The sequence below is a fragment of the Lynx rufus genome, unplaced genomic scaffold (assembly GCF_022079265.1).
Source record: "Lynx rufus isolate CCGP_SWC_20201006 ecotype Redwood Valley unplaced genomic scaffold, mLynRuf1.p SCAF_5, whole genome shotgun sequence".
Lineage (NCBI taxonomy): Eukaryota > Metazoa > Chordata > Mammalia > Carnivora > Felidae > Lynx > Lynx rufus.
This window is the reverse complement of record NW_025814867.1, coordinates 88,678,215-88,694,791: the sequence shown is the minus strand read 5'-3', so window position 1 is coordinate 88,694,791 and position 16,577 is coordinate 88,678,215. Positions and strand designations below refer to the sequence as shown.

Below are 16,577 nucleotides of genomic sequence, written 5' to 3'. Positions count from 1 at the left end.
TTTTGAGAGTTTGGGGTGGCTTCTCTGGCCCTTGAGATCAAGGGCCTTATCCATAAGTGGATAGGTTTCCCCATAGGGACCATTACACATATACATATAAGTACATACTTCCATCAGGCTTGTAACAATTGATTTAAAACCACTCCACAGTATTGATAAATAGCTCTATATTTTCAAGGTGCAGAAGACTTCCACAGCCTTAATTATTTCAGTGTCTTGCTGGTCTGCCTTAAGTGTATCTTCTGGGTTTTTGGTTGTCTTATTATTTTTAAAATTTTCTGCAGTTCATTTTGTATGCACACAATGTCGTTTTGTAAAGGTAGGTTGTAAATATTTTATTTGTAAGTCAAAATCACTCATGTGTAATGTTGTAAAGTGATGACCTTCTGTCTTGTTATAACTACAGTAAATGTTATAAGTCATGGATGAAACTTCAAAATGTACATCTCACAAGTTATGCATTCCTATAAATACACTATACTAAAGATATTATTTCTGGTGGTCTTTTTCTTTTCTTTCTAATTAAAACCATTGTTCAAAGGAAAGAGTAATTTTTTTTCTCTTTCCCAAATATATGAAAGCCTTTGACAAGATGAAAATATCACATTATTATTACAACACTTTTTGCCCAGCATTTTGGAAAGAAAGCAACAATTTTGCAGCCTGGAGAAGTATCCTAAGGCATTTCCCTATCCAAAAAAAAAAAAGGAAAAAAGAAAAAAAGTCAAGTAAATCTCAGGTGTGTGTTGTTAACTTCAGCCTTGTGTTCCAAATGCCAACTTTCTTAGAAAATTGTCAGGCCTTCTGAGCTGGATCTCAGAAATTTGTGCTGCTGAATCATGGTCTGCCCTCAGAATCTGGATTAGCCTATACAGACATGAACAGGTCTGGGTGAGCCACCCAAGCGTAAGTGAGGCTAGCTAGAGTATTACAGATCAAGTGTTTTGATTAGCTTACTTTGCCAATAAGAATAAAACTGTTATAAACATTTGGCTTCTTTTTCATCAAAATTTTACTGTATTTATTTGAAATGAGAAACAACTCTCAAAAGCATGGGTTCTTCATACTGGCTGGTCAGCACAATCTCTTCAGAGAACATACAGACATTAGAAATATCGAAATATAGAAATGAAATCAGAATCACTTTAATGAGTAACCATCATGAGCCCTATGGTTTTAAGGGTTATTTCCCTTAAATGTGTGCCTTCTACACATAATGGGAATTCCCCTACATTAAGAGATTTATTTGTAAGGACCAAATACGCTTGCATTTTCAGATTGGCAAGATTATCCTCCTGGATAACCTTGATACGGAGCAATTTATCCTCCTCTCTTCTCCTCCCTCCCTTCCACATTTGCTGTACACTTACAACGCGCCAAGCAGCTGAGCTATTCTAACAGGAATTAACACAAGTCCTCCTCCAGGACACAGTTCCGACAGAAGAGGTAATAAACAATTACCTAAGCGCTTTATGGTCCCATGTACGAATTGCTATGACATTGTCATGTGCCAGATGCCATGAAGTTAACAAGAATTAAGACATATCCCTGTCTTCGAGAGCTTTCAGTCTACTTGGAGAAACCAGGGTCGAGGCAGGGATGGGTACGCGGAGGGAGGGAGGCGGGAATCATGGCTAACATTAGCGATTAACGTCAGGCTCAGCCAGGAAGTAGATTAATTAAGGGGACATTGCGCTGCAAAGTGGGCAGGATTTACACAAACTCTCCAGAGAGCCTTGGCTTTATGACTCGGGAGTCAATCTAGGTATTCGGAACTTTGAACTCCAGCGACCCGATCCAGAGGCAGCCAGCAGAAGCACAAACGACTGCATCCACCTCGCTTCCACCACCAGACAGCCCGCGCTACTTTTAGACTGGCAGAGATGCGCCTTGACCGCCGGAAGTCAGGGAGGAAGAGGCGGGGCTTTCTTGGGTGACGGTATCGGGGCGCCGCAGGCCTGGCGCGCTTTGGAGTTTAGAACGGGAGCGGGAGCGCGTGGCCATGGCAGCCCAAGAAGCGGATTTGGAGTCGTTGGTAACGGGTTTGTACGACGTGCAGGCTTTTAAATTTGGGAACTTCGTACTGAAGAGCGGGCTCTCTTCCCCCGTTTACATCGATCTGCGCGGCATCGTGTCTCGACCTCGTCTTCTCAGTCAGGTGCCAGCTGGGGAAAGGGGAAGCACGGGGCTGGGTGGTCGGAATGGGGACCTGGAGGTGGAGAGGGTGAAGGAGTTGGACTGTGGATGAGAGCAAGAAAGCCGAACAGGGGAGTCGATTTGAGAAGCCCAGAGGCCAGGCACTGTTAGGCTTTTGCGGAATGTTGATGCAAAATGAGCAAACCTTTCTTAATTTTAAAGGAAAAGAGTTTTATTCGGACCCAGGTTAGCCGCTCTGTATACACAGTCTTCACAGAGCTCCAGGGAAGGAACATTTGGTGCAGGGTTATACATTTTTTCTTTTTTACATAAAGAGTTAGGAATTACCATGGCCAAAGGCATTTCAGAAAGTTACAGATTTTATCTTAGGTTTTTAGTATGTAGAAGGTTGTATGACTTTAATCTTATAGGAACCTAGGAACCAGGGAGGTTTGTAAGCTTCCCCCCCCCCCCCCCCCCCCATGAAGCAGATGTACAAGGTGTGCTTTGGGCAGAAATAGACCCATGCGGTGAGGATTTGCTTCCCTGGGAGCCCAGAAGCAGGGCCTACAAACAGGAAAAATTGTTTCCTTTATTTTATCAGGATGTAGAATGCAGCCTGCCCCTTGACACGCCTGCTTTGACACGTGCTTTGCAAGAGAGTCAGGAAGTCCAATTTGGGGCACTGTCCATATGTAGCCCTGAGAAAACTAGATGTGGGGATAGAGGAAAAGATGGGTGGGGGAAGAATTTTTGGAAGGGCTTAAATATTTGGAAGGACTGTTGCTTAGGAGGATTTGATTTTGCACTTTGTGGCCAGGAGGGAGAATGAAGGCCAAAGGATGGTGTTTCGTGGAAGCACTTTTTTGGTCAGTATAAGGAAAAACTCTACAAATTAGAGGTTTCTAGCACAGTGCTTCTCAATCTCTGAGTATATTTGAATCACCTGGGAATTTTGTTAAACTGTGTAATCTGATTCAGTAGATCTAAGGCAGGGCCTGAGGTTATGTCTTTCTAACAAGCTGTCAGCCAAAGCTGCTGACCACACTGAGTAGAAGGGTTTGAATGTCCTGTCCGTTAGAGTTGCTACTAGCCTCATCTGAATACTGAACATTACGAATTTTAAAGTTGAAATAGTCACATGTGGCTAGTGTCCCATTGGACAGTGCAGATGTAGAACATTTCCGTCCTCACGGCAGTTCAGTCAAGAAGACACATACATTTCCTCCACCGCCTAAGGGTTTATTCTCATCCTTTGGGAACCCTATTTTGTGAGGTTATTTATTATACAAAGGATTGAAGCACTAGTTGAAGTGGAAGTGGGTTGGTCTGTTCTCACCGTCCAGAATCATACTATGGTACATCTGTCTCAGTCCTGAGAAGGTAAATGACTAGGGAATCTTCTAATGAAAATTTGGCTTAGGTTTTATCAAGTCAATTGGTTGATGACTAAAAATTGCTTTTAGATACTAGATCTTAGTGTGCGTGTGTGATTTTTGGTAGTTAACTCAGGAATTGAAAACGTTGAGAAACCTGGCTGTAATGGAACTCCTTTCGTATCTACTTATTTATGCGAACAGTATGTCTCAATATTTATACCCCCCAAAAACCCGATTGAATTTACACTGAACTCTGACTTCCTGGTTGTAATACTTAGCGTAAGTAAATACATAAACAGATGAGGGGGTACCATTCCTCTCACTAAGAGAAGTATTTCCAAAATAATCCATTCTTCTGCTTCTATCAAAATTTGCAAATTTTTATGTTTTAATTAATTTCATGTTTGTAGTAATTGTAATAATACATAACAGTTTTCAACACTTTTTCAACACTTAAGAGATTTATGGTCATAGGAATTGTTTTAATTTACAGTTTTAAATTTGAATTTCTATACATTTTTGTCGTGGAGAAATATGATAGAGTGATCATTAAAAGTTTTCCAAGTATAAACTTAATTACATTAGAATAAAATTCTGTGCACAGTGGAATGAAAAGGAGTTCCAAAAATGTAAAATTTTCCACCTTTCTTACTGCAGCATTTTCATATTTTTTAAAAAGATATTCAGTATCAAATCACTACAGCATTTGCATCCTATTGTGTTCACTTTTAAAAGAGTGACATAACAGTTCTAGGAAAATGTAATTTTTTAGTACTCTAGAAATTATATCTTTTGCAACTTAAAAATATTCACGGAATTTTCAAATCTTTAGAAGTATAGGTGCAAAAAATTTTGAAGACCTGATCTAGTTCACTAAGCAATTCGTGAGTGATTGTTTGCTTTTCTTTTTTTTTAAAAATAGGTGGATGAGAGTGTGCATTCTAGTATTAAAATGCGATGATTTATGTGGCAAAGTATATTATAGTACTTCACACAATAGGCACTGTACTTATGAAACTTTTTCTTTTTTTTAACATTTTGGTATGTAAGCTACCTGTTTTTGTTTTTTTTTTTTTTCAGTATTATTGACTATAAACTCTATGCTGTTCATTACATCTCCGTGACTTATTTATAACTGGAAGTTTTTATCATTTAATCCCCTTCATGTATTTCACCCGCTCCCCCAACCCCTCCCAACTAATAACTGATAGTTACTTAGTTTGTTATCTGTGTCAATAATTGTTTGTTTTGTTTATTCATTTTGTTTTTTAGATTCCACATGTAGATGAAATCATATGGTATTGCTCTTTCTCTGTCTTGTTTAACTTAGCATAGTAAATACTGTCTAGGTCCATCCATGTTGTTGTAAATGGCAAGATTTCATTCTTTTTTTATGGTTGAATGATATTCCATTGTGTATATGTGTGTATTGTATATATATGTGTGTGTATACACATACACCACATCTTTATCCTTGTATCTACTGATGGACACGAAGGCTGCTTCCACATCTTGGCTATTGTAAGTAATGCTGCAGTGAACATAGGGGTGCATGTATCTCTTCGAATTGAAGTTTTTGTTTTCTTCACATAATTACCTAAAAGCGGAATTGCTGGATCATACGATACTTCTATTTTTAATTTTTTAAGAATCCCCATACAGTTTTCCATACTGCCTGTACCATTTTGCATTCCCACCAACAGTGTATGAGGGTTCCCTTTTCTCCATATCCTTAAGGACACTTGTTATTTCTTGTGTTTTTGATAACAGCCAACCTGACATGTATGAGGTGATACTTCATTGTAGTTTTCATTTGCCTTTCCCTCTTTTCATGTGCCTGTTGGCCATCGGTATGTTTTTGGAAAAATGTCTTTTCAAGTTTGTGCCTGTTTAAAAAATGTTTTTATATTGTGTAAGTTCTTTATATATTTTGGACATTAACCCCATATTGGATATATGATTTGCAAATATCTTCTCACACTAAGTAAATTGCCTTTTCATTTTGTTGATAATTTCCTTCACTGCACAAAAGCTTTTTAGCTTGATGTAGTCCCATTTGCTTATTTTAGCTTTTCTTGGCCTTGGCCTGAGGAGACTGGTCCAATTACTAGGGGCACCTGGGTGGCTCCGTTGGTTAAGTATCTGATTCTTGATATCTGCTCAGGTCATTATCTTGGGCTCTGCGCTTACAGTGCGGAGCCTGCTTGGGATTCTCTCTCTCTCTCTCTCTCTCTCTCTCTCTCTCTCTCTCTCTCTCTCTCTCTCTCTCTCTCTGTCTCTCCCTCTCTCCCCCCTCTCCCTCCCCCCCCTCCTTCTCCCTGCTTCTCCCTCTCCCTCCCTGCTTCTCCCTCTGCCTCTCCCTTTCCCTCCATCTCCCTCTGCCTTCCTGTGTCTGCCTCTTTCCTGCTCACTCTCTCCCAAAATAAACATTAAAATACATTAGTAAGGCCAGTGTTAAAGAGCTTAATTGATTTTGAAGTGTAATTGACATACATTATATTAGTTTCAGGTGTTACAGTTCAGGTGTTATATTAGTTCAGTATATTAGTTTCAGGTGGATATTTGCATGTATTGTTAAATGATCACAGTAAGCCTAATTAGTGTCTTTCACCACACATAATTTTCTTCCCAATTGAAGTTGAAATATTAGATTAGTATCAGGTAAACAACATACTGATTCCACATTTAAATACATTATGAATAGCTTACCATGGTAAGTGTAGTTACCAACTGTTGCCTTACAAAATTAATGAAATATCATTTATTATATTCTCTATGCTGCACTTTACACCCCCGTGACTTATTTATGTTCTAACTGGAAGTTTGTATCACTTAATTCCCTTCACCTGTTTTTCCCATAGCCCTATCCCCTTCTCTGCAACCAACAGTTCACATTCTATATTTATGAGTCTGTTTTGTTTTGCTTTTTAGATTCCATATATAAGTGAAATCATAAGGGTTTTGTCTTTCTCTGTCTAGGTTCACTTTGCATAACACGCTCTAGGTCCATCCATGTTATCACAGATGGCAAGATTTCATTCTTTTTTTAGGGCTGAGTAATATTCTGTTGTGCACATATACAACATCTTTATCCATCTATCAGTGGACACTTAGGTTGCTTCTATATCTTATCTATTGTAAATAATGTTGGGGTGCATTTTCTTTTCAAATTAGTGTTTTCATTTTCTTCAGGTAAATACCCAGAAGTGGAATTACTGGATTGTATAGCATTTCTGTTTATAATTTTTTGATGAACTTCCATACTGTTTTCTGAGTGGTTGCCGCAGTTTACATTCCTACCAACATTGCATTGCACGGCATTGCACGACATTGCACGAGGGTTCCCTTTTTCTCCCCATTGTCTCCAGCTGCTGTTTTTTGTCTCTTTGATAGAGGCATTCTGACAGGTGTGAGGTGATCTTCTCATTGTGGTTTTGATTTGTATTTCCTTGACTAATGATGTTGAGGATCTTTTCACTTGCCTATCAGCCATCTGTATGTCTTCCTTGAAGAAATGTGTATTTGGGTCCCCTGCCCATTTTCTAATTGGGTTGTTTGTTTTGTTGGTGTTGTGTTATATGAGTTCTTTATACAGTTTGGATATTAACCCTTTATTGGATATATCATTTGCAGTTATCCTCTCTGATCAGTAGGTTTCCTTTTTGCTTTGTTGATGGTTTTATTTGCTGTGCAAAAAGCTTTTTATTTTGATGTATTCCCAATTGTTTATTTTTGTTTTTGTTGGCTTTGCCTAAAGAGACAGATCAAAAAAATATTGCATAAAAATTAAATCTGTAAAAAGAAAAAAAGGAGGGGGGTCCTGGCTTGCTCATTCCATAGAGCATGTGACTCTTGATCTTGAGTTTGAGCCCCATGTTGGGTGTACAAATTGCTTAAAATCTTAAAAAAAAAAAAAAAAGACATTGCTAAAACTCTTGTCCAAGAGCTTATTGCCACTGTTTTGTTTTAGGAGCTTTATGGTTTCAGGTCTTACATTTAGGTCTTTAATTCATTTTGAGTTTATGTATGGTGTGAGAAAGCAGTCTAGTTTAGTTCTTTTGCCTGTAGCTGTCCAGTTTTCCCAACAGCATATATTGAAGAGACTGTCCTCCACTGTATATTCATTCCTCCTTTGTTGTAGATTAATTGATCATATATGAGTGGGTTTATTTCCAGGCCCTCAGTTCCACTGATCTGTGTATCCACTTTTGTGCCGGTACCTTACTGTTTTGGTTACTTTAGCTTTGTACGATAGTTTGAAGTCTGGGATTGTGATGTCTCTAGCTTTGTTCTCCTTTCTCAAGATTTCTCTGGCTATGCGGGAGTCTTTTGTGGTTCCATACATATTTTAGGATTATTTATTCTAGTTCTGTGAAAAATGCTGTTGGGATTTTGGTAGCGATTTTAGGTACAGTTCCCTTTGAGGAGTATGGACCTTTTAGCAAGAATTAATATTGCTAATCCATGAACATAATATATCTTTTCATTTATTTGTGTTATCTTCAATTTCTTTTCATCAGAGTCTTACGGTTTTCAGCGTACACCTTTCACCTTCTTGGTTAAATTTATTCCTAGGTATTTAATTCTTTTTGATGCGATTGTAAGTGGGATTGTTTTCTTGATTTCTCTTGTGTATAGAAACACCACAGCTATCTATATATTGCTTTTGTATCCTTCAACTTTACTGAATTCACTTATTCTAATAGTTTTTTTGGTGGAGTCCTTAGGTTTTTTTCCTTTTTTAAAAATTTTTACTTGAAGTATGGTTGACATATTAGTTTCGGGTATACAGCATAGTGATTTGACAGTTATATGCATTGTGAAATGTACACCACAGTAAGTGTAGTTACCATCTGTCACTGCACAAAGTTCTTATGATATTATTCATTGTATTCTCTGTGCTGTACTTTTCTTCCCAGTGACATTTATTTTAAACCCTCAATTCCCTTCAGCTATTTCTCCTACCCCCCCACCCCACTCTGCTCTGGTAACCACCAGTTATCTATATTTATGAGTCTTTTTTTTTTTTAATTGTAATATAGTTGTCACACAACTATAGTTTCAGGTGTACACCACAGTGATTGAACAACTCTACTTTCTGCTGTGCTCACCACAAGTGTAGCTACCATCTGTCACTGTTCCCTACCTGTACCTTTAATTCCCATAATTTATTCAGTCCATAACTGGAAACCCGTATTTCCCACCCCCTCTTCACCCACTTTGCTCATCTCTCCACCCTCCTCCCCTCTGGCAACAACCAGTTCCTTCTCTGTTTTTGTGGGTCTGTTTCTGCTTTTTTGTTTGTTCTTTTATTTTTTACATTCCACATATAAGTGAAATCCTATGGTATTTGTCTTTGACCTACTTCATTTAGCATCATACCTTCTAGGTCCATCTGTATTATCATGAATGGCAAGATTTTATTCTTTTTTATGTCTGAGTAATATTCCATATGTATATATACCAAATCTTCTTTATCCATTCATCTATTGATGGACACTTGGGCTGCTTCCATATCTTGGCTATTGTAAATAATGCTGCCGTAAATATAAGGGTGCATATATCTTTTCAAATTAGCGTTTTGGTTTTTTTTTTTTTAATAAATACTGCAAAGTGAAATTGCTAGATCATATGGTAGTTCTATTTTTAATTTTTTGAGCAATGTCCATACTGTTTTCCATAGTGTTTGTACCAGTTTACATTCCCACCACCAGGACACAAAGGTTCCCTTCTTCACAAGTGCTGACACTTTTTATTCTTGTCCTTTTGGTGACAAGCCATTCTAACAGGTGTGAAGTGTACCTCACTGTGGTTTGGATTTGCATTTCCTTGTGCCTTAGTAATGTTGAGCATCTTTTCATGTATGAGTTGGCCATTTGTGTTCTCTAGAGAGAAGTGTGTTTGAGTCTTCTGCCCGTGTTTTAATTGGATTGTTTTTTGCTATTGAGGTATGTGAGTTCTTTATATATTTTGGATATTAGCCCCATAGCAGATAAATGATCTGCAAATACTTTCTCCCATCTAGTAGGTTCTTCATTTTGTTGGTGGTTTCCTTTGCTGTGCAGAAGCTTTTTAGTTAGATGTAGTCCCACTTGTTTACTTTTGCTTTTGTTGCCTTTGCTTTTGGTGTCAAATCCAAAAAATCATTGCCAAGACCTATGTCAGGGAACTTACTGCCCATTTTTTTCTAGGAGTTTTTATTGTTTCAGGTCTTACATTCAAGTCTAATCCATTTTGTGTTATTTTTGTGTATGGTGTAAGATAGTGGTCCAGTTTCATTCTTTTGCATGTGGCTGTCCAGCTTTCCCGACACCATTTTTTTAAGAGATTGTCCTTTTCCCATTGTATATTCTTGGCTCCTTTGCCATAAATTAATTGACCACATAACTATAGGTTTATTTCCGGGCTCTGTTCTGTTCCATTGATCTATGTGTCTGTTTTTATGCCAGTACCACATTCTTTATTACCCTAGCAGCTTTATAGTATAGTCTGAAGTCAGGGAGTATGATGTTTTCAGCTTCATCTTTCTTAAGATTGCTTTGATTGTTTGGTGCTTTTGGGGTTCCATACACATTTTAGTATCGTTTTTTCTATTTCTATAAAAAAATGCCATTGGAATTTTAATAGGGATTGCATTATATCTGCTTTGGGTAGTATGGACATTGACAATTCATAAGTAAGGAATACTATTGCATTTATTTCTGTCTTCACTTTCTTGCACCACTGTCTTACAGTTTTCAGTTTACAGGTCTTTGATCTTGGTTAAATTTATTCCTGGGTATTTGATTCTTTTTGATGCAAATTAAACAGTATTGTTCTCTTAATTTCTTTTATGAAACTTTTCACTGAAGACTTCTTTCAGGCAGAAAATGTAGCTAGCAGGTTATAGAAAGGTTTAGATAATCAACTCATAATGGATTACTAAGGGAAACTGGGAGGACTGGGAACCCTTCTTGGTCTTTGGGGTCAACATCATAGCCTTCCCTAACACATACCATGTTGCCCTCAGAGTAGACCCTGAGTCGTCTAGACAAGTGGGTTCATTCTTGTGTTTTCATATTTGTAAACTGGGATTTATAGAGAGGGTACCATTTAACAAAAAGGCATACATATTTTTCTGATCAAGTTTGAGGATATCCCCTATGGGGTTATTACTGTCTTTAATGTTCTGTTAACATGATTTATATACTATTCAAGATAACAATAATATATAGTTTATGTGTTCATTTTCTTACAGGTTGCAGAAATTTTATTCCAAACTGCCCAAAATGTGGGAATCAATTTTGACACTGTGTGTGGAGTACCTTATACAGCTTTACCATTGGCCACAGTTATCTGTTCAACCAACCAAATTCCAATGCTTATTAGAAGGAAAGAATCAAAGGATTATGGTAAAATAAAAGTAGTATAAACTTTAAGTTGATATGTAACCTGATAATAGAATTTTTTCATCTTCTGGGCACTGATGTTTACCAAAGTCACCTTGAATATTCTTCATATGAAGGTCCTTTAGAATTGGTTAACTATTACTGTAAATCACCTTCCTTTCCTTTAGATTCTAGGGGTGAAATGTTTTGTATTGACTTAACAATTTAAAAAAAAAAATGCTTGTTTTGACCCACATGTATGAAACCCAACATTTTTAACCAGTCCTTCCCTTACCAGCAGAATGTTCTAAGAGATTGTACTTTCCTAATATGTTTGTTTATAATTTAAACTGCATAAAGAGAAATGCCACATAAAATTCTCTAAATGAAGATATTTTTTTCATGAGTCCTTGGCAGGAGGTTATCAGGTGTGTGTTTTATACATATGAGCTTGCTTTAAAAACAAAACAATCTAGGGATGCCTGGCTGGCTCATTTGGGAGAGCATGAGACTCCTGATCTTGGGGTCTTGAGTTTGAGCCCCATGTTGGGTATAGAGATTACCAAAGAAAATAAATCAATCTAAAAATATTGGAACTGACTTCATATTTTTTCTTATTTGATGACATTAAGGAATTAATAGGTCTTTTTGTTTTATGTTGGTGTGATAGTGTTTTTAATAGAGTCCTTACCTTTTACAAGCTGCGTTTTAAAATTTTTTATGATGAAAATCATATGATATCTGGAGTTTGCTTCTAAATATTGTGGAGGGAGGGAAGGGGGGGTGGGGATGTAGCTGAAACAAGATTGACCATGAGTTAAGTGGCGAAGTATTTATGGGTGTTTGTTATACTTTTTTTCTAGTATTGTTTGAAATTCTCCATTTAAAAAAGCCTGTCTGTATGAGTCCTGCCCATTAGGAAACTGTTGTTTGTCTTTATTATGTTTTTAAAAATATTTCTTAGAATAAGATCAGCAATTGTTAAATATATATATAAGTATCATAGGCTTATGTACTAGTCTAAGCTGATTCAGTTCAACTTGCTCTTTCAAGGGGAGGAAAGGAATGGGGAAGGGCAAGGACGGTACCTGTGATAAAGCTCAAACATTGGGCAAATTGCTCACCAATTCTTAGGTTTCAAATTAAGACAAATTTGGTAGTAGAAACTATAAAATGAGTCTATAAAGTCTATAGCCTTAGATACTTAACATTTTGTAGATTATCTGAAAGTAGTCTATAGTAGGGGTTGGAGTGGGGAAATACATTCACTCACATTGCATTGTATATTCGTAAAGTTGTAGTGATCTAAATGGTTGCTGAATATTTTTTTTCCTGCATTTATTTCTCAAAAGGCTAGTTAGTTGATCTTGAGTAATGAACTTGTTTGTTGATGGAAGAAAAAGGAATGATTTCATTGATGGTACTGGGTTATTGTTTCATAACTTCTTGATCTAGGTAGGTTATCTTGCATTAAGAAACCCCATATTTGAAATTTTGATCATGAACATGTTAAGTGGTGTTCTATTTACACTATAAAGTAATTTGCTAGTTTTACTGAAAATATTCTATATATGTAACTTTGGCAATTTTCAGATACAGGGACACTGAACAAAATGGTGTCATGGTTCATTGAAGGTTTGTCAGGAATAAAGTTAAAGTAGCTGTGAAGTAGGTTATCAGAAAATAAGATTTAGATCATCCACCTCTTCATAAATACATGCCAAATTTATAATGTAAGATACGTCTTGAGTTGGCTGAAATATATAATTTTAAATTGAAATAATTGTTTTTTTTTCCTAGGTACTAAGCGTCTTGTAGAAGGGGCTGTTAATCCAGGAGAAACCTGTTTGATCATTGAAGATGTCGTTACCAGTGGATCTAGTGTTCTGGAAACTGTTGAGGTTCTTCAGAAGGAGGGTTTGAAGGTCACTGATGCCATAGTGCTGCTGGACAGAGAGCAAGGAGGCAAAGACAAGTTGCAGGCACATGGGATCCATCTTCACTCAGTGTGTACATTGTCCAAAATGCTGGAGATTCTCGAGCGACAGAAAAAAATTGATGCTGAGATGGTCGAGAGAGTGAAGAGATTTATTCAGGAGAATGTTTTTGTAGCAGCTAGTCATAATGGTTCTCTCTGTTCTGTAAACAAAGCTCCCGCTCCCGGAGAACTCAGCTTTGGTGCACGTGCAGAGCTGCCCAGGGTCCACCCAGTTGCAGCGAAGCTTCTCAAGCTTATGCAGAAGAAAGAGACTAATCTGTGTCTGTCTGCAGATATTTCAGAGTCTAGAGAGCTGTTGCAGCTAGCTGATGCTTTAGGACCCAGCATCTGCATGCTCAAGACTCATGTAGATATTTTGAATGATTTTACTCTGGATGTGATGAAGGAGTTAACAACTCTGGCAAAACGCCACGAGTTCTTAATATTTGAAGACCGGAAGTTTGCAGATATAGGAAATACAGTAAAAAAACAGTATGAAGGTAAGTATTATTTAGGAATCTACAAAAATACAAATTTAGCTCCAACTGTCTGAAGAACTAAAGGAAATGCACTGGCTCACATCACAGAGTCCGGCCATAGAACGGTCTGTTAAGCGTGGTTAGATGTAGGAGCTCAAGTGCAAGTCTTTGGACTTGCCTTCTTGCCATTTTTTAGCTCTGCTTTCTTCTCTCTTGACTTCTTTCTCAGGTAGACAACACTCCTCATTCCTACCCCAAAGTAATCACTCAGGCCTGGGTTATAGAATACCTTTATTAGCTTGGTAATATATGCCCCACTTCTGGTGATGTGAGGTTGTTAACTATAAATTTTTTGAACCAAAGTGTGGTCAAAGGTAGTTTCCCCATAGAAGATGGGTGTGCTCATGCCAGAAGAAGGGGCTGCAGGTCCTAGGCAGACAAAAATGATAGATTTTGGCCCTGGCAGAACACACCTAGTTCTAAATATTTGAAAAATGAAAATTGCAGGTATAGGAAACAATGAAATAGAAGTGTAAAGTTTTAACATTTGCCTTTGGCCAAAAAAAGATCTGTTGGTGTGCTTTTTTGGTTGTTAAATAGGAACTCAAAGCCAAGTATATTGGTTGAGAAAGAAAAACTATTTCTACCCATTATTTTATGCAAGTTTCTGTCATTGTATATGACAGCTTTTTTTTGCTTAAATAATAGCATAAAATGTCTATTAAAAGGTTAATGCTTATCAGCATCTTTAGAGATAACAGTTTTTCTTAAAGTAATAACATGTATGTGCTTAAGCTGTTTCTTCAGGATAGATTTGTGTATGACTTTCTTCCTGTGCTTCAAGGTGTTCTACTGGGGCGCCTGGGTGGCCCAGTCGGTTTAGCGTCCAAGTGTCCAACCTCAGCTCAGGTTATGATCTCCCGGTTCATGGGTTTGAGCCCTGCATCGGGCTGTGTGCTGACAGCTCAGAGCCTGGAGCCTGCTTTGGATTCTGTGTCTCCCTCTCTCTCTGCCCCTTCCCCACTCACACTCAGTGTGTCTCTCTCAAAAATAATAAACATTGAAAAAATTTAAAAGGGTGCCTGGGTGGCTCAGTGGGTTAAGTGTCTGACTGTTGATTTCACCTCAGGTCATGAGCTCAGTATTTGTGGTTGAGCCACACATCGGGCTCTCTGCTGACAGTGTGGAGCCTGCTTGGGATTCTTACTCTCCCTCTTAACCCCTCCCCACTTGTGCGCTTGTGTGCACATGCTCGCTCGCGCTCTCTCGCTCGCTCGCTCTCTCTCGTACATGCGTGAAATAGATAAACTTAAAAAAAAAAGATATTCTATCATCACATTGCTTAGTTTTGACTAATGTAAGAGTTATACAAACTACACGTTTACATACTGTTTTTTCAGAAATCAATTAGGGGTATTGCTGTCAGTTTTTAAAATGAATACAATTGCCTGCTGAAATTAAGAGACCTAAGGAACAAGTAGAACTTTTAAGAGATAGTAAAGTTGCTGAGAGATTCCTGCATAATGAAAATTTGTCATCTTCAGGGGAATTTCAGAATGTTGGTATCTTTGGCCTCAAATGCCCATCTTCACTGGAGTCCCATTTCTTTTTTCTTTTTAAGTTTATTTAGTGTGTGTGTGTGAGTGAGAGAGAGAGAGAGAGAGAGAGAGAGAGAGAGAAAGCAAGTGGGGGAGGGGCAAACAATCCTAGGCAAGGTCTGCTCTGCCAGCACTGAGCTCAACGCAGGGGTCTGTCTCACGAACCATGAGATCATGACCTGAGCCAAAATCACGTATTGGACGCTTAACTGTCTGAGCTGCCCAGGTGCCCCTGGAGTCCCATTTCTAATTACATAGGTTTTATTGGTGGTCAGAAGTCAGCCTGCAAGGAAAACCAGTCTTAATCAGTGTTATTGATAAACTAAGTGCAGAAATTGTAAGACATTTTTCTCATTATGATCTTTTAGCCAGCTACCAGGTGAATAGTTTTTCATAGATGGAACCATAGGTCCACTGATGAGCACTAAAATTTTTGAAGTGCTTCACTATGACATTAGCATGTTACTTTGAGATTATTTCTTACTGTAGTTGGTTGGGCAAAAAGTTAGTGGTTTTTATTTGAAAACTTACTTTTTTTCTTTTTTTTTTTACCTTCTTAGGTGGTATCTTTAAAATAGCTTCTTGGGCAGATCTGGTCAATGCTCACGTGGTGCCTGGTACGGGGGTCGTGAGAGGCCTGAGAGAAGTAGGCCTTCCTTTGCACCGGGGGTGCCTGCTCATTGCAGAAATGAGCTCTGCTGGCTCCTTGGCTACAGGCAACTACACAACAGCAGCGGTAAGTGACAAAATGGCTGGGGTGACAGGGGGCCCAGGCTGTTGTGCTAGAAGTTACAGGGGAAGAAAACATCTGACATTTATGGATTTATGGAACCTCTGCCAAATTAAAAAAAAAAAACAACAAGTGTTGTTAGGGTGACAGTAATGCTAGGTGGCTAGAGTTTCCTGATAATAGCATTTTCTATCTTGTAGTGGACACTTAAGAGATATAAACACTGAAATATAAATATTTGGTTAAATATCTGCCTATTCTTACTTGGTCTTTAAGATACAATTGTTTTTTTGTTGTTTTTTTTTTTTCATTTTGCCATGAGTTGAAGTTGAAGGGCTTTTGCCAGACTTGCAGTTTCTCAGAATCCCCTAAGTCCCACAGGGATGCACATTCTCATGACAGCAGCCCAGATGAAGTACTTTTATCTTTTTCAGGCTTTGCTATTGATTGGTTTTGGGTGGGAAAGCTGTAAATTAGAGTTCAGACATACTGTTTACTCCAGTAACTACCCCATTTTTGAAAGTTCTTATAACACTACATGTTAATACCCAACCCCTACACCTACACACCAGAATGAAATTGAATGGATAATTATTTAGTTAAAAAGTTTCTTTACAGGGGCACCTGGGTAGCTCAGTCAGTTAAGTGACTGGCTTTGGCTCAGATCATGATCTCCCATTCCTTGAGTTCGAGTCCCGCGTCAGGCTCTGTGCTGACAGCTTAGAGCCTGGAGCCTGCTTCAGATTCTGCATGTCCCTCTCTCTCTGTTTCTCCCTGCTTGTGCTCCGTCTCTCTCTCTCTCTCAAAAAATAAGTAATCATTAAAAAAAACAAACTTCCTTTATAGATATGTTAAAGACTATTACTTTTAAAAGTAATAAAATTTTAGTAAAATGTTAATTTTTAAGCGG

At 38.0% G+C, this 16,577-nt stretch overlaps 1 protein-coding gene across 1 annotated transcript in view; it reads left to right on the top strand.

Annotated features, from left to right (window-relative positions):
- The first annotated feature begins 1,932 nt into the window (after positions 1 to 1,932).
- UMPS (uridine monophosphate synthetase) overlaps positions 1,933 to 16,577 on the top strand; it is a 31,923-nt gene continuing 17,278 nt past the window's right edge. Inside the window, exons 1-4 of the mRNA XM_047099877.1 lie at positions 1,933 to 2,158; positions 10,753 to 10,906; positions 12,683 to 13,360; positions 15,498 to 15,673. Coding sequence (XP_046955833.1) covers positions 2,003 to 2,158; positions 10,753 to 10,906; positions 12,683 to 13,360; positions 15,498 to 15,673 — 1,164 coding nt within the window. The 5' untranslated portion in view covers positions 1,933 to 2,002. The remainder of the gene's footprint in view (positions 2,159 to 10,752; positions 10,907 to 12,682; positions 13,361 to 15,497; positions 15,674 to 16,577) is intronic.